General features: G+C 40.5%; 1 protein-coding gene across 6 annotated transcripts in view; it reads left to right on the top strand.

Annotated features, from left to right (window-relative positions):
- The window catches only part of ACVR1 (activin A receptor type 1), a 123858-nt gene extending 107416 nt beyond the window's left edge, over positions 1–16442 (top strand). For all 6 annotated transcript variants that reach the window (XM_023756105.1, XM_023756103.1, XM_014457986.2 and 3 more), the window contains 4 exons: positions 3134–3409; positions 4128–4325; positions 14325–14455; positions 15226–16442. In XM_023756105.1, coding sequence (XP_023611873.1) covers positions 3134–3409; positions 4128–4325; positions 14325–14455; positions 15226–15360 — 740 coding nt within the window. In that variant the 3' untranslated portion in view covers positions 15361–16442. The remainder of the gene's footprint in view (positions 1–3133; positions 3410–4127; positions 4326–14324; positions 14456–15225) is intronic.
- The last annotated feature ends 2523 nt before the right edge of the window (positions 16443–18965 follow it).

The following is an 18965-nucleotide window of genomic DNA, read 5'->3' on the forward strand; positions in this document are numbered from 1 at the left end:
ACTTGTATATAAGGATTTTTGGTACCAGGAATTAACCAATCAAACACAACCTTATTATGCATTGTGACCAATAAGATGTAACACTATTATATGGCCTATGTATTTATGGTTCAAGACAGGGTATTCACAGCATACTGTTGGCTGTTGTCACTTTTTTTTTAAATGTGACAATTTAAGGGGAAAGAGGTCAGTGCCTCTGACTCAATAGTCAGGAATTGAATGTTTTAAAAGTTTTTGCAGCACACTGAATGTCAGGGATGTAATCTGCCTACTTCATGCGGTTTTTGGAGGACTGTGTGTCAAGTGCTTGGTGCGTTGGTAGCACTCAATAATTAATAGCTGCTTCTATTGTTGCTGATGCTGATCAAATAGAAGACCTTTCTTTGTTCCCAGAGCTTCCTATTCGAGGTAGGGTGTACCAGGGCAGCCAGCTCCAAACCTGGGGTTGGCTGCAATTTAATAGCTTTGTGATTCTTGGCATCTCCCAGCAGCAACTTCATTATTTCTAAAATGAGTATAATGATATATATCTATCTCACTGTTCTATTGGGGAAAATCCCATGAAAAAAATATATGTGAAAGTGAGTAAATTTTACACAATGTACTTACTATGTGATGGTAAGGCGTTTTATGCAATTTCTCTTACTTTATACTTTTGCAAGATGTTTAATTCTTCCTCAAGTCATATCTGTCTTTAAAAAAAATTTTATCTTCTACTTATATGTCCCAAACTTTACTATCCATAAAGTTCATATATATGATATATATAACATATATTCTAATAAATACATCTCTCTATATAAAAGCCTAAGCAACCATTACGATGGGATGATGGATGATCAGCCGGTAGCTATAACACACACTGACCACCAGGGGGCAGACAATCAATGCAGTAGCTGCCCCCTGGTGGTCAGTATGCTCCCACAGCCAACCTCCTGTGGCCAGCCAACCTCCCATGGTCCCTCCCCTTGGCCGGCCGGCCCCGATCCACCTGATTGCTGACCAGGCTGAGGGACCACACCCATGCACGAATTCATGCACTGGACCTCTAGTATGTTATAAAATATATTATAATACACAGGGCAGGGCAAAAGTAGGCTTACAGTTGTGAGTACGAGAAACAATGTATTCTTGTATTATTATTATTATTAATTATTGTAGTTTTTGCACATGAGCAACTGTAAATCAACCCTGTATATTATAGTATACAGATATGTAATGTACATTATATGTTACATATAAATATATATTAAAAGCCCAGAAATGCTTTTCTAGGATTCTTCTTTATATAACATATAGAATATTATTATACTAGTGGCCCAGTGCACGGATTCATGCACATTAAAAGGAAGTTAATTAGAAGAAATATTTTAATATTGCTATTCGCCCTTCTCTATAATAGAAGTGTCAGAGATGAAAGAAAATTAGTAAAATGTATATGAAAATAATATATAAATTGATTAATAAATAACAACATGATATAACAAAGGCATGATATAAAAATAAAAACATGATATAAAAACAAATGATATAAAAACAACATTGATAAAAACAATGACTGATAAATGGATTAAACTTATTCTAATATCTCCCTGTATACCACATTAAGAGTAAAAACACTTTCAAAGTGCTGGACTATTTTCCCTTGTGATGAAATATTTACAACTTTAACGTTAATGTCACATGCTCGTCAAACTCGAGAGATAGCAACGTATAACTGACCATGTCTGAAAACGGGTTCAGGTAGGAATATTCCTACTCTGTCTAGACTTTGTCCTTGGGATTGATTAATAGTCATCACAAATGCTGGCATCACGTGAAACTGTCTTCAAATTAATTTAAATGGGAGGCCAGTGTCAGACGGGGACAAATATCACGCATGAGCGAGTCAACATTTATTTTTAAATTGCCAGTGCGTCATATGTACCGGTCGGTTGGACGGACAAACGGTCGGTCATTTAGCCTTTTATATGTATAGATGGCCTGATGCGTGGATTCGTGCACACGCATGCGATTGGTGTCAGTGAGAGCTTTAAATGTATCGTGCATGCGCGAGTCAACATTTATTTTTAAATTGCCAGTGCATGTCATGTGTACCGGCTGGTCAGTTGGTAGGACAGACGGACGGTCGGTCACTTAACAGTTTATATATATAGATAATATAATATATAGAGAAAAGCAATGCTAGAAAAGCACTTCTTTAGCAAAATAACAAGCATACATATCATAATTTATTCCATAGGTTAGGAAGTGCCTCAGACTTCTATAGTTCCTTCATTATGCCCAAAAAGTCCCCACAGAATATCTAGAAAAACTTCTTCCTACCTCTTTATCTACATCTGTCAGTATTTCATTTCTCTTCAAGACCAGTGGTTACTTTGATGGAAGCCTATTGGAACATCTGGTCTGAATTATTAAGATTCCCTACTCCGGACTCCTGGTGCCCTTTGGAGATAATATTATAATACTTTTCACATTATGTTGTAATTTTTTCCTTTTCATATCTGTCTTCTTTTGTAGCTAACAAACATTATCATCTGGGTTTTCCTGTGTGACTGACAGAGAGCATCATTTGCTTGTTATATTTCATTGGCTCCTTTTTTTATTTGATGAATCTGTCAGTCATTTAACATAAACTGATCCTTTTATTTTATAACTGAGCAGAGAGACTCCAAAGAGCCTAAATGAGTTGTCAATATTACACAGCAAATCACAGGCAGAGTCAGGACTAGAACACAGATGTCTAGGTTCCAGTTTTCTGTTCTTTTTGGGTAGTTGATGAATAATCTGTGCTTGGAATATCAGTGTGATAAAGAGTTTGGCACTGTTATTATGGGTAAGCACAAAAAATATTTCTATTTAAATGTTAATGCCGTGTAAAATATTTTTAAAGGGTTATTTTACCATAGAAATTAATATGAAATTTTTCTATTCATTGACAGTACCCTTTAAGCAATCAGTACTATGAGGTTTCTTTGTTGATGCTTCTGTAAACCTTCTTTCATGGTAGTTGGTTAGATTAATTATAGTTTGTTACAGATGATGTCTACTGCATGGGTCACTGTTTCCGGATACTAAAAATTACAGTGTGGAATTCTCACATGTCTGTTAATTTTGTTCTTGCTCGCTCCAGGTTTCATTGCTTCAGACATGACATCAAGACACTCCAGTACCCAGCTGTGGTTGATCACACATTACCATGAAATGGGATCATTGTATGACTATCTCCAGCTTACTACTCTGGATACGGTTAGCTGCCTGCGAATAGTGCTGTCCATTGCTAGTGGTCTCGCACATTTGCACATAGAGATATTTGGGACCCAAGGGAAACCAGCCATTGCTCATCGAGATTTGAAAAGCAAAAACATCCTGGTGAAGAAGAATGGACAGTGTTGCATAGCAGATTTGGGTAAATTTTTAGAAATATTTTTAAATTACTTTTTTTACTTTTTGTTGTGAAAAGTTTCAAGCATGCAGACAAATTGAAGATAGTAAACAACTGTATCACAACCACTAGATTCTCCCATTAATATTTTACTATTCTGAAGCTTTATCACATATCTGTCTGTCCCCTATTCGTCAATCCTTCTTAATCGTTGACACATTTCAATGTAAATTGCAGACAAAAGAGCTCTTCTGTCCAAAGACACCAGTGTATCACTCACTAGAGTTCATTATTTATTTTCTTTATAGGTAAAATTTAAATTTCATGGGAAATACACAAATCTTAAGTATACAATCCCAGGGTTTTGACACATGTTGTAAAACCCAAATCCCTATTGAGAGACAGACTTTCCCATTATTCCAGACCATCACTTCATGCTTGTTCAGTCAGTCCCTGCCCAGCCCACCCTCAGAGGCCACCATACTGTTGCATTCTGATTTCACAGCTCTTTACACAAAGTAGGTACACATACATAGCATATGAAGTGAGTTTGTCTTAAAAATTGTTTCTAAAGTTGTTTTTCTATAACCACAGCAAAATTATCAAGCAAGCAAGAGGGAAGAAAATCCCTGAACCAATTTGCCATTTTCTCTGCTAGGATGGGGACGGGTTGAAACTTCGCCAGCAGCTCTCTCTGAGAGAGGACGTGAGCTGATGGACACGGTTGTCTTCTTCCTTTCAGGCCTGGCAGTCATGCATTCCCAGAGCACCAATCAGCTGGACGTGGGGAACAACCCACGCGTAGGCACCAAGCGCTACATGGCCCCTGAAGTCCTGGATGAAACCATCCAGGTGGACTGCTTTGATTCTTACAAGAGAGTCGATATTTGGGCTTTTGGACTTGTCTTGTGGGAAGTGGCCAGGCGGATGGTGAGCAATGGTAGGTATCTGATCTAATGTAATGTTGTCCACTTTCAAGCCCTGTTGATTCTGCTGCCCTTAAAAGGGCAAAAGGGATATTTAAGTCCACATGGTTCCTTGTCATGCGGCTGGCATTTATATGTAACTGGTAGGTGGCACGCAATGGCATTGTATTTTAACTGCATTGTATTTTAAAGAGGAAATCATGGCTTTCTGGAAGAGACTAGTCATTCCTTGTTTTTTTCTTTTGATTGGTCCCTTCCTTCCTTCCTTCCTTCCTTCCTTCCTCCCTCCCTCCCTCCCTCCCTCCCTCCCTCCCTCCCTTCCTTTCTTCCTTCTTCCTATTCTGCCTTTCTTTCCACTTTCCCTTCTTCTTTGCTCTCCTCACAAGTGAAGTTTAATGTGAGGAGAATGCACAAGTAAATCTAAGGGTAAATGAATTCTGCTATTTTAGGTATTTTTACTTAAGTTTAGATTATTGAGAAAAGGCTCAGGTGATGCATTTGGAATTCACTCCTTTGTAAGAAGCAGGCTGTATAAGTGAAGCTCATCTTCAGGAAGCCCTGAGTAGGTGGTTATGCTGGTACTCTTGTAAGTTAAGTTTTATGAAATGGTGTCGCCTTGGCAGTTAGGGAAGCATATGCCAATCACTTTTACCTGCGTCCCCTACAATAAACTCTTACTCTTGTCTTTCATGTATCCAGATCAACCAAAAATATAGTGTTGAACTTAACTTCAACTACATTATATTCTGAAAGCCCTAAGTATACTCTTTCAAATTGCACATGCCCCATCTACCCACAAAGTGGTTATTATAGCAGAATCTTTTATGTCGACTAAATCAACCGCTTCACAACTTGAAATACCTTCACAACTGGAAATCTTATTTCACTGAGGAATTGTTCCAGGAAAACAGAAGAGAGTGCCATGTATTTAGATTAATATTCCTTTACAAAAGATACTTCACCCTCCTGTGACCTCTTGGAATCTTGGATTTGAAGTATGAAAGAAATAATACACGAAGTCTGTAACATCTGTGCTCCATCCCACCTTCCACTGATATTTTCTTGCAAGGATCGAGATTCTTGTGGCAATCATAATTTTCATGAACCCACAGCCAGAGAATGGGAGGTTCTGAGAGGGAATTGGATCTGGGTTACTTAATGTAGTTTTAGTGTGCAGTAATTAACATAGGCATGTCTTCATGATAGCTTTGCCCCCCCCAGCAGCAGAGTATTTGCTTTTAACAAACTCTCTAAGGATATCAAAGCTAATGTTTCAGATCAAACATAAACACACATGCATTATAACCTGACAGTTCTTTTAAAGTACTTTAAAACAAAATAGGATCTTGAACATTTTTTTTTTGGTAATTATTTCTCAATCCTTGGGAGCTCTGACTTGCATTTTGTGCCATTCGAGCGCCTTGAGAATTGTTTGCAACAGAGGGACTGTTTTGCTGATTTATAATGTTCTGAACTTTGCCTGAAATTGCACATCGACTTTATTTACCCCTCCCCCTCTTGAGCTCCTTCGAACTGAAAATCGAATTCTAATTAGTTTCTCTTAACAGACATTTTAGAGAAGGATCGGTGTCATAATAAAGCATGTGATGGGGAACTTGCCCCGACTAAGAGAGAGCTAATATTCCAGGGCCAGGATGGGGGCAGTCCAGCTGGGGGGGGGGGGGGGGAGGGGTGCTGGAGCGGTGCCAGGCCAGCCTGTGAGCTGGAAGCCTAGTATGGCAGAAACGTGGGATTAGGGCTATGTCAGAACTTATGTTGCAAACTAGGTCCCTGTGTCACAGGCATAGGCCCAAATGGCTTTTAAAGATCAGCTGCGATTAATGTTTGGTGTGAAATTAACATCATCAGTTTAAAGTGTAGCTCGACAAATGGTGGTTTGCTTGATCTGTCCCATGTTTTCCCCCACATTACTTCTGGGGGAAAAAGATGAAGAACAGATGAGAATATTTTGGTTGTTTTTTGATCTCCCCTTTATGTCATTATTTAGGTTGTTTTTCTGGTTCCTAAAATGTTGGGGCTTAAGCTTCTGTTCTGTGGTGTGGGTTTGATTCTTGGCAGGGGGGGGGGGGGGGTGGGGGGTGGGGGTGGGGGGGGTGGGTAAGGGTATGTCGTGTCTTATTGGAAATCAGCTACTGTCCTTTGACCATGACTAATTTGATATTTTCCTTCCTTTTGCCCTAGTCCCTCTTCTCCATAAATATTCATGTGCTCACATGCACACCACACATACATGCACATACAGAGAAATGCTTAAACTGAAACTTGAGAGTCTTCCATGCTGCTTGCAAACCTGTATTGTTAATATTAACATCTAGTTATTACTACCAAAATAGAAAGAACTGAGTAGAGTAGAAAATAAACAAAAAAAAGAAAAAAAATTGCCCTTGTATTAAAAAATTCATGTTTCTTTTCACTTCTTTATGCATATATTTTTGTAATCATAGTCTAGATGCAATTCTGTATCATCTCTTTCATTTATATGTGTGTTTTAATGTTGTTAAATAGCCTGTTTTTATTTTAAATGGTCGCATGATTTTTTTTTAACCATTTCCATATTGTTACACATCCTGTCTCCTCCCTTTGGGGCCTGTAGTAGACTTTTTGTTCATATAACTTTTCATTTGGGGAATTAATTCTTATTCTGAAAAAAAGTAGCCTTAATAGGTCAGACTATGGGTGTTTTTATATATTGCCAAATTGCTTTCCATAAGAGTTGTACTAATTCACAATATCCCACTCACCCCAGGGTGTGATGTACGTATTTCACTTTCTTACCAGTTTTAGGAACTGTCATTAAAAGTATATATTTTTGAAATTACAGCCTATAAAATATACCTCATTTAAATATATGAATATCTTATCTTCAGAAGGTCATTATAATTATGTGTCCTTTGAGCTCCTGAGTCCGTTGTAAAAACTGATGACCAGATAGTGCTCCTGGAGCACTGGGATCCTCAAGTGGACCATGAATATAAAACTGCATTGCATTTAGTAATTTTATTGGGATTTTACATTTATTTGCTACACCTAATAAGCCTCATGCTGTTTCTGTACAGGAAATGAGAGTCTCACATCTGCAAATTGCTCAGTAGTATTGTTTGGATTTTACTTTTCGTGTTTAGTTTGACAATGAATTTGGAATTGGTAGGCAGGAAAAAACAGTCTTCTCACCTTTACCGTGTGAATGTTTTATATGAATTTAAGGCAGGGTTTGCTTGGATCAGTGGTTCTTAAGCTGGAGTGAACATCAGAATCACCTAGAAACACAGAGGACTGGCCCACCCCAGAGTTCCTGACTTAGTCGGTCTAGGCTTGGATGGAGAACTTCCCTTTCTAACAGGGCCCCAGCTATGCCGATGCTGCTGGATCCGGGACTGTACTCTTAAGATCTCGTGTTAAAATGGAATGCAGTAAATCAGTTGCCCCAGGATGCCGTCGGATCCTGTCCGAGCAGATGTCCGTGCCTTGTCCTGATACTTTAGGTCAGTGGTCGGCAAACTCATTAGTCAACAGAGCCAGATATCAACAGTACAACGATTGAAATTTCTTTTGAGAGCCAAATTTTTTAAACTTAAACTATATAGGTAGGTACATTGTTATTAACTTAATTAGGGTACTCCTAAGCTGGCCTTTGCTAAAATAATAATAAAGCCACCAACACAAAATAATTACAATTCTTAAATTGATGGCAAAAATACCTGTAGGATTTGCAGCTGGTTGGAAAAATACAGGTAACTTTATGCTTCGAGTAGGTACTTTTGTCACCCGCGCGCGATTTGTGGACACGACTAGCACTAACCACTGCACAATGAGACTGCTGACTGACTGGCCCACTCAGCTCGTGCATGAATCTCGCGCGCCTCCCCTGCGCTGTATCCCGCGGCCCACCTGCACCGTGTCTCCCGTTGCCCGACCGACCGACCGACCGACACCCCCCACTTCTTCTAACGCCACTTCTTCAAAATAGACTCGCCCAGGCCGAAAACCGACTTCTGCGCATGGGCCACGAAGTTTCAATCGCACTGTACTGCACGCCCGCACATGGTATTTTGTGGAAGAGCCACACTCAAGGGGCCAAAGAGCCGCATGTGGCTCGAGAGCCTCGGTTTGCCGACCACTGCTTTAGGTGAAACTTGCGTTCCCTTTCAAGCTTCTAAGGGGTTTATTTCTCCCTTAAGAGTCTTAGTCTTAGCCTTTCTTTCTAGATTTTTGCTACATCTCTGGCAGTATTCTTCTTTTCCTCTGTTTATAGTCCTGCAGATGCATTTGTTTCTGGTTACCTGAGTTCAGTGCAGTGTGAGGAGAGGACTTTATGTAGGGATTCAGTAGATACATGGGGACGTTGTAACTGGATTAGTGCCTTTTAGCTGTGGTCTGATCAGAAGGTCTTCCAGGCACCCCTCAGCGTGTGCCCTCTTGAGTTTAGAAGTCCTTCCTCTGGAGCTTCGGCCTTCGGTGGGAGACCTTGTGTACAGAAACTCCATACTTCTGTTGCGCTGATACTGTGGTCGTCTGCTCATGGATTTAAAATCTAAATACAATAATCTTTACTGTCCAGCACACATTTCCCTACAGCATCTCCTTAGCACACAGTCTCCTGTATGTTTTAACACAGAGTTTCATTGTGATTTACATGCCATATAAATTTGTCATTTCTGTGACCGATGTACCTCACTATTATCAATAACGCAGTGATTCTTCAAAGGACCCAGAGGAAATCCGGTGCTAGGGTTCCCATCAGAATGTACAGTGGAATTTTTGAAAAGGCAGTGTCCCTAGATGGTACAGGGACTGTATTGTGTTTGGTTGCCACACACACTGTGGTGTGTTTCTGTCTCTCCTTGCTGTGTTTCCCCTCAGGGCCAAAGCCCGGCACATGGACACCTCTGAGGTGGCACCCTCTGTACAGTTGTGCAGATTCTCCCGGGCCCACCAGAGGCAGAGAAATACAGTCATTAACTGGCTCTGAAATTATACTCTCTGACTTGATAACTAACATAAGTTTCATCATCCAAAAAATATTGATAACAATAGTATCCACTTCAATGAGTTCTCATGATTAAATGAGATAGTTCTCATGATTAAATGAGATAACACATGTAAAGCACCCGGTGCGTGTCTGGCATATGGTAAGTGCTCCACTGGCATCATTACTGTTCCACTGGGGACGGGTGAGTGGCGGAGGTCACACGTGTGCTGGCAGAGCTCGGTTGCCCTTTCCCCACCTTTCCTTGAGCTAATCCTTCTGATACTACATGTGTTTCTCTCAGTGCCCACAGCGGGGCTGTGTGGACACACTCCTGTTTCACTGTTACTGGCTTTATTTTGTGATGGAATCCATTGTTAAAATGAGTCAAAAAATACTTGTGTCTCATAGAAAAAAATGTTGCTTGGCTAAACTGTATGGGGTGGGGACTAGAAAATATTTATTAATAAGCTTATGTTTGGCAATTTAGAAATCCTCAAAGCTTTGAAACCCCAAAACATTTTTATAACTTATTTGGCAGAACATATGAGCTGAACTCATTTAGGAGTTAGGCTTGACCTAAATTGACATGCGTCTGTCTGTGGCCTTTATTTTATTTAGTGTGACTGTTCATATATTTCTGCAGGAATGTGTTTGGCAGTGGGGTATTCCTCTGACTCTGCTAGGGTAGCACATAAAGGTAGTGTGTGCCTCTTACTACCATTGTAAAATGTAAAAAGCTCCAATTTCTGAAAGCATATCTAACCTCAAGGGTTTGGATAGAGGATTGTGGACATATAATCAATATTCATTTAACTAATATGTATTTAGTGTCTATAATATGCTTGGTAGAGTGTTACGCTCTGGGAAACAGTTGAGCAAAAAAAAAGAAATATCCAATTTAAAGGTACGCACATTTTCGTCGAACACATTTTTATAAATTAATAGTATAAGCCACTATGGTTGAAGTACACAAGGTGATGACTGAGTGCAGGGTGGACAGTGAACTTGGCCAAAGGCCTGGAGTATTGGCAGCAAGGTGGGAGGGCCTCTGAAGACAGAAGCATGAACTGAGTCATAAATGAGATGAGTAGGACCTACTCAGGTGGACCAGCTTGGGAGCATGTGCAGGTGGAAATGAGAAATAACATCAGACAATGATGATGATTGGTATCCCAGGCAAAAGGAAGAGCTGTGGGGAGTCGTAAAGGTGTCCTATTGATGCAACTGTAAGTAATTCCTGAGGCTGATGCCCAGGTACATGAAGGCAGGCAGTGGTGTGGGATGGTTGTTACTGGGCAATGAGCACCAACCATCCCATGGGCAACGCTGATGGCATACACGTAGAGGAGGGACACAATGAGCTTTTCCCTTAGTTTTCTCCTAAAGATATATTGCTGGGGGCAGAGGCATATGGTGGAGGTGAGGACCTGAAGCAGAGAGACCTGTAGGTCCCAGATGCAGCAGTCAAGGGGGTAGGAGATGGGGGCCCTGGGGAGGGTCTCAGGCCTTGGGGAGGGTCACCAGGAAAGCCTTGTTTCTGGAGACGAGCATTTTGGGAAGACCTCTCTGGCATGTCATGCTTTTTTGAAGTACTGTGGACTTCCTTGTTTATCTGAACATCAGCTTCAAGATTTGTACTTTAGAAGTGTTGGAACTGAGTCATGGCAGTAAGGGGTTGAGCCAGAGCCAAGCAGCAAATTAATGGTAGGGATATTGGTTGGTAAAGATATATTTGTCCCAGAAAAGAGAAAACTTTCCATTAGACATACGCCCAGGAACAAATGATTGTATAATTGAGATACACAAGCCAAAGGTTGTGGGGGAGTGGGTAATGAATAATGCCTCTGATTTCTTTCGTGTGGCCCTTTGAGTCACACCAACAACTTGACATGGAAAAGCAAGGCTTGGCTCAGCTCCCCCTTCCTTGACCCCCACGCAAGAGCTCCTCTTCCCTGCATTTTTGTGCCTTTTGTTGTTTGTACCACACATTTGGCACTTGAAGTGCTTTGTATTTTTAGTCACTTTTCCAGAATTCATGCTGGCTCACGATTTGGCAGTTTGTTCATTGGGTGTTGTCTTTAAAGGACATCAAGTTCACTTTTTTCTTTGCCTGGCTACCAGATTGTTTGTCACTTTCTGGCAGAAGCGAGGAACAGTTGTACCTGACTTCCTATCTTAACACAAATCATTTCACAGTCTGGCCTTGACCTGTTCTCTCTCATTCTCTTTTTATTTTATAAGAATGATTTAAAAAAATGTTTTTATTGATTTCAGAGAGAGGAAGGGAGAGGTAGAGAGCGATAGAAACATCAATGATGAGAATCATTGATCAGCTGCCTCCTGCACGCTAGGGATCCAGCCAGCAACCTGGGCATGTTCCCTGACCAGGAATTGAACCGTGACCTCCTGGTTCGTGGGTGGATGCTCAACCACTGAATCACACCGGTGGAGCTTGGCCTGTTCTCTTCACTACCCATGTGCACCCGATTTCAGCCACAGAGACTTCCTTCCATCTCTCCAGCTCTGAGGATGAGTGTCCTTTGTAACTCCTTATCTTTGCCCCACTCCCCTGACCCCCACACCTGGAATGCCCCCTTTCCTTGGTGTTTTCTCTTCCTCATCCTTTTCTCTGCCTTGAAAACTCATTATTATGTCTGCCCAAGCCCTAGCTTCTGGAAAGCTTACTTATACTTCAGTAACATCCAATTATCTGGTTCTTAATAAACCACACAGGTGTTTTCTTCTCTGAGTACCATGTCCCTGCCCCTGCCCCCTCTCCCTGCCCCTACCTCTAACGCTAGTTTGATTTATTTACTTTCTCATCTCCCTTTTCTCTTTTCCTGCTCCTCATCACCCACATTGCATCTTTTTCATTTTTGTATCCCTAGGGCCAAACAAAACCTCTGGTGCACACAGTTTAATGGATCAGAATGGTATGAGTAAAGTTAGGAACCAACAAGTAAAAATATAGTGATGGTTTCTAATCTATCTTTGCCTCTTAAGATATAAAGTAAGTAGTGAAGGGAAAAAAAATTCAGACTTTAAAAAACAACACCACAAAGAGCAGGGCTAGTCCTCCTCCTCCTCCTCACTAGACATTGAGTTCCCTGAAAACCAGGAGCATGTCTTACACTTTTATCACCCTCACTATTTAACGTGGTGTTCCACACTTAGTAGATACAGAATGTACTTTGTATTGCTTGAAATAATTGCTTTCCTTCACCAGAGGGAATTTCACATGGTGGCCAGAGTTTAATCCCAGGTGTATTTTATTCTGGAGAAGCATGACCAGTGTCAGATGGAAACAATCAACAGTTGACCGATATTTGAAGAAAGAGGCGTGACTAAGTCCCAGGCATAATCAATTAGATGGTCTTTGTTTTTAAACTTGATTCCTTTTGTTAAAACATGGGGGCATTTAATAAAGTTAAAATATGGTAAATATAAACATAAGGGGAAACCTCAGCTTTATAAAGTGAAATTCATTGTTGGGTATCACTTTTAAAAATCCTGCCATGCTTTTTTCTTTTGCATTTAAATAGTAGGAAAATTCAACTGGTGTTATTGTTCACAATCACATAACCCTTTCCAAACTAGCCAGGCAAATTACCACAAATAGCTAGCTGTTATTCTAGATTTTTAAAAAGAATTAAACCAGGTTATTAAGTATATTCTCTTTCAGAAAAATTGAGAGATGGGGAAGGGTACCTCTTATTCCCCTTCACCCATCCACCCACCCACCTTTTCTCTGGCAACCATCAGATTGTTCTCTGTATCTTTGAGTCTTTCAGTTTTGTCTTCTGGAGTCCACATAAAATTGAAGTCATATGGTATTTGTCTTTCTCTGTCTGCTTATTTATTTAGCATAATACCCTGTAGGTCCATCCATGTTGTTGCAAATGACAAGGTACCTTTTTAATCGCTGCTTTATTGCTGTGCCCAGAACAGGTGGATCTGCCATGTTGGCCCCTCAGTGATATATCTTCCTACTGCAGGTCACCCTCTCTGGTAGGGTTCCCACGGGGACCACGTCTCCGTCTCTCCTACTCTTCCTTTTGTGGTTCCTCTCTCGTTTGGTGTGTAGAGCTGTTTAATCAGCCCTCGGTTGTTCTTCAGGAGGAATTGCTCTATGTGTAGGCATATGTTTGGTGTGTCCCTCGGATGAGGTGAATTTGAGGTCTTCCTATGCTACTGTCTTGGATCCCCCATCCCCAGATGATAAAGTAAAAAATTTTTCTATTTGTGGAATTACTCTTTCTTCTGAAAAATAAGCAGTTGGTGTAATTTTGTTGAAATTAACCACTTTCATATTTACTTGGGAATAAGAGAAGAGTTTATCCTTCTCAGTCATTCTTGTTTTTCTCAAATGACTACCCTTCTCTACATTTTGTGCTCTAATCTGAGAGTAAATAATTGAGCCATCAGTGAGCTATATCTGGCAATTAGCATGTACTCAGTCCACGTACAATGGATGAATAAGGAAATTTATAATTTGTATTAATTACCTGCATCCTCTCAATAGGAGGAATTACTTTATAGCAAGGACTTTTTTCCTAATCATAATAAAAAGATGTATTTTGATAATGTTCTTGGATTATTTGCCTGTAGCTCTAGTTTGTGGGTAACATTTTATTTCTATTATGGTCTGAAACTACTAGATTCGTGTCAAAAAATGTCGTGTCTTTTTTTGATCACCAAAGGAATTTTTGTCTTGGATCTTACAGAGCTGTTTATATACACTCTCGGAGCATTCTGTTAATTGTAATTACATGAGAAGTAGTCACAGTTTCTTGTAACAATTATTTTTCCTCCAGTTTCTCTGCAGGGCATCTATTTATTGCCTTGTTCTCCACTTATTTTAAGACCTACCTGTAGGTTTCAGAATCTCCTTGAAGTGTGAGAAAGGTGATGAGGAGGGTGATCAGTACTTTTCCTGTCACATTATAATGTGATACCATCAATAAAACCCCCGAGGGAACCTCTACTCTCTTGCTAAGCCAATAATTCTTGTCCATGTGTGCAGGTATTGTGGAAGATTACAAGCCACCATTCTATGATGTGGTTCCCAATGACCCAAGTTTTGAAGATATGAGGAAGGTGGTCTGTGTGGATCAACAGAGGCCAAACATACCCAACAGATGGTTCTCAGACCCGGTAAGAACCACTTTCTTCGTTTTACAGCTGTCCTCAGCTGTTTGCTTGCTCTTGTGTTTCATCTGGTATGGTTCTTAAGTCATCTGCCTCAACTACCTATTGCTTTCTCTCCCTATTTTATGCAGAAGGCCTTAGATCTAGTTAAGTAGGTACAGAAAATTGTCTCTTTCTTGAAAGAGCCATAGCTGATAGATCTTGCTAACGACTGACAGTATTCACAAAAATTTCTATTACTGATGAGCTTCAGAAATTGGGAGTCTCATTACTATACCACTGGCCCTAGGACTGTAGTTTCATGTGTAAACCAAGACACTGAGTGATGCTTTTAACTGTTTTGTTTTTTCCATCTCTGCATATCTGAAATTGCAAACATAAGTTATTCAATGCTGAAAGCCCTTATGTCTGCTCTGTAGTAGCAAATCTAAGACATTGAGAAATCACCCTTTCTGCACATTTCAGTTTTAACTCTGGGTTAGTATTGCCATTTGTAGCACCCATAAAACCATCAAGGGATTTAGCCTGACCTATGTAATTGACTTGATAAAGTCATTGGGTATTCTAAGCCGTCCAAAGGACAGATGCCATGAAACTCAAGAGTGGCTTTTTTATTAGTGGTCAAGGCCTCGATTATTGGTTTAAAAAAGATGGCAATGACACCACTTTAACTTCACAAGACCTAGAGCTCTGCAACATAACTAATACATCTGCCCAGCTTCTCGGTCCCCAAAAGACCACTTTTTCACTGTGGTGTTTGCTCCTTCTCTCCGCAGACATTAACTTCTCTGGCCAAGCTGATGAAAGAATGCTGGTATCAAAATCCGTCCGCAAGACTCACAGCTCTGCGTATCAAAAAGACTTTGACCAAAATTGATAATTCCCTAGACAAATTGAAAACTGACTGTTGACATTTTCATGGTGTCAAGAAGGAAGATTTGACGTCGTCATTGTCCAGCTGGGACCTAATGCTGGCCTGACTGGTTGTCAGACAGAATCCATCTGTCTCCCTCCCCAGATGGCTGCTTCGACAAGGCAGACATCTCACCCAGCCACGTGTTGGGGAGACACCAAAACCACCCTAACCTCGCTCAATGACTGTGAACTGGGCATTTCACAACTGTTCACACCGCAGAGACTGATGTTGGACAGACACTGTTGCAAAGGTAGGGAACTGGAGGAACACAGAGAAATCCTAAGAGAGATCTGGGCATTAAGACAGTGGCTTTGCATATCTTTCACAAGTCTCCTAGACACTCCCCACGGGAAATTCAAGGAGGTGGTGAATTTTTAATCAGCAATATTGCCTGTGCTTCTCTTCTTTATTGCACTAGGAATTCTTTGCATTCCTTACTTGCACTGTTACTCTTAATTTTAAAGACCCAACTTGCCAAAATATTGGCTGCATACTCCATTGGTCTGTCTTTGGATAATAGGAATTCAATTTGGCAAAACAAAATGTAATGTCAGACTTTGCTGCATTTTACACATGTGCTGATGTTTACAATGATGCTGAACATTAGGAATTGTTTATACACAACTTTGCAAATTATTTATTACTTGTGCACATAGCAGTTTTTACAAAACTGCTCTGTGCATATGTTAAAGCTTATTTTTATGTGGTCTTATGATTTTATTACCGAAATGTTTTTAACACTATACTCTGAAATGGACATTTTCTTTTATCCTCAGTTAAATTCACATTTTAAGTGCTTCACATTTGTATGTGTGTAGACTGTAACTTTTTTTCAGTTCATATGCAGAACGTATTTAGCCATTACCCATGTGACACCACTGAATATATTACTGATTTAGAAGCAAAGATTTCAGTAGAATTTTAGTCCTGAACGCTGTGGGGAAAATGCATTTTCTTCGGAATTATCCATTATGTGCATTTAAACTCTGCCAGAAAAAAAAATAACTATTTTGTTTTAATCTACTTTTTGTATTTAGTAGTTATTTGTATAAATTAAATAAAATGTTTTCAAGTCAAGAAGTGAATTATATTGAGTGTATAAAAAAGATCTAGATAATGTAGAGCATTTTCTTATGGGAACAATAGAAAAACATCATAAATCGAATTTGCTTTTCAAGTCCAGTAATGAACTTGAGGGGTTTTTCTATGAGGATGTTTCCAGCTTGAATTTGGTATCAAGATAATTTGAATTTTGTTTGTTTCTTTTTTTGGCTGTGATTTTTTTTATTGCTCAAAAAATAACTGACCCGCCTTCCTAACAAGATGGTTGTGAGTAGAAATGGGAGGGAGTATGTGAAAGCATTTTGTTTAGTATGTGGCCATATGCGAGTGGAAAGCAGTCTTACCCATCTCACCATATGTTTGAGGGGAGTCCATTGTTGGCTTTTTTCACTTAACTCTGTTCAACAAGATTGAAAAGATTGGGTTTAGAGTATCCCCAAAGGGGAAGAAGTGTGAAGATTCTGAAAAGTTCACCAGAGGTAAGTTAACAATACATTTACCTGCATTATTATCCTATATAATAAAACCCTAATATGCAAATTGACCCAAAGGTGGAACAACCAGTCGCTATGACTCGCACTGACCACCAGGGGGCAGATGCTCAATGCAGGAGCTGCCCCTTGGTGGTCAGTGTGCTCCCACAGGGGGAGCGCCGCTCAGCCAGAAGCTGGGCTCATGGCTGGCAGGAACCTCTCCCGCCGTGGCAGGCAGACAGGTGGTAAGAATCGAGAGGTCCTGGTCTGCAAGAATGCATGAATGTCATGCACCGGGCCTCTCTTGTATTTAAAAAATTGTGGTAAAATACAGATATAAAATTTATCATCTTAATCATTTAAATGTACAGCTTGAGGGTTGTGCTGCCATCTCACTATCCATCCCCAGAACTCTTCTTCTTGCAAAACTAAAACTGTACTGATTAAACAATAGGTCCCTCTTCCTTAGTCTCTGGCAACTGTCAACCTATTTTCTGTCTCTATGAGTTTACTCTAAATACTTCATATGAGTGGAATCATACAGTATTTTTCCTTTCATGGGAGACTGGCTTTTTCACTTAGCATAATGTCTTCAAGGTTCATTCTTATTGTAGCATATATTAAAATTTACTTCTTTTTATGGCTGATAATATCCCATTTGTATGTATATACAACATTTTGTATATCCATTCATCTGTTGATGGGCAGTTGGGTGTCTTCCACTTTTTTAGCTATTCTGAAAATGCTGCCATGAACATTGGGTGTATAAATATTTCTTTGAGTTCTTGCTGTCAATTCTTTTGGCTGTATACCCAAAAGTAGGATGAAGTCGCATTTAACTTTCATTGAAGTATTACATATGTAAGACTATACATATATAGAAGTGTACAGCTTGATGCATTTTTATCAATTTTATATATTGGTTGCACCAGATCAAGCAGCAGAACATTGGCTTCTCTAGAGTGTCAGCCTCATGGCAGCATGAGTCATTTCTTTTTGATTTATAAGTAACTGGACATCCACTACAGAACAAAAGTGCCTCTGCACATTACACTAGGACTCCTGGCAACTTTGACCCACCCATGCACCTGAATGTGGGTGGATCAGACCTCGGAGGAGGGAGATTTGCTGTGGATACAAAGGATTTAGTGAGCCTACCCAACACCCACGTGCCATGATTGGGAAAGGGAGAATGCCAAACTGGGCAGACACTCTTGGGCGATAGAAATTTTGTAGAGGTCCACCAACCTGGCAGGAGAGTCTGGCATGCCATAGGAGGTAGATGGAAATTAGCTTGGAGGTGGGGGAGCTCACTGAGGTGCCCCCTTCCCCAAGGAGACATTGCAAAGCACAGCATCCACCTCTCTGCCATAGGAGGTGGAGAGTGAAAGTAGCGAGTGACAGACTGCTTGGCTGCATGGGTTGCAGCTGGAGGGACCTGTTTCTCTCTAGCAATACCTGAATTACTGAGGAGGGCTCTCTGAGAGGGGGTTGAGGGGGTGGAAGGAAATTTGGGACTTCAGCAGGAGGTCCACCCACAGACCTCTGGGACTACCCAACTCATGGGTCATTCTCTTGGGCTATGGGTACCCCCAAAGCCTCAGAAACAAAGTCTATACCTCCCAACATGCTGCTGCCAGCTGTCTTTGTGCCCTGTCAGAGGAGGGCGGCCCGGAGAGCCTGCTCAGGTAAGAGAAACCAAAACCTTGAGTTATAGCACCACCTTCTGGAATACAAAAAGTGGTTTTTAATTACCGACCTGTTGAGCTGTAACAGCCAAAGTAAACAAATCCTTCACTAAGGAAAATGAATGCTACTTCAAATGTGAAAGCCGAAGTGCATGACACTATGAAAAATATCAAAGCATGACTTTCGGTCTAGGTGGCAGGGTAGGTAAACATTGTGCTCGCCTCTTCCCACAACCACATCGAAATTACAGCTAAATTATAGAAAAACTACCACTGAGAACCACATGAAGACAAGCTGAACAGAAGTCCTATAACTAAGGATAGAAAGAAGCCACATCCAGATTGGTAGGGGAGCAGTGGCAGAATGGGCGGGTCTC

The sequence above is a fragment of the Myotis lucifugus genome, unplaced genomic scaffold, assembly GCF_000147115.1.
Source record: "Myotis lucifugus unplaced genomic scaffold, Myoluc2.0 scaffold_89, whole genome shotgun sequence".
Taxonomy (NCBI): domain Eukaryota; kingdom Metazoa; phylum Chordata; class Mammalia; order Chiroptera; family Vespertilionidae; genus Myotis; species Myotis lucifugus.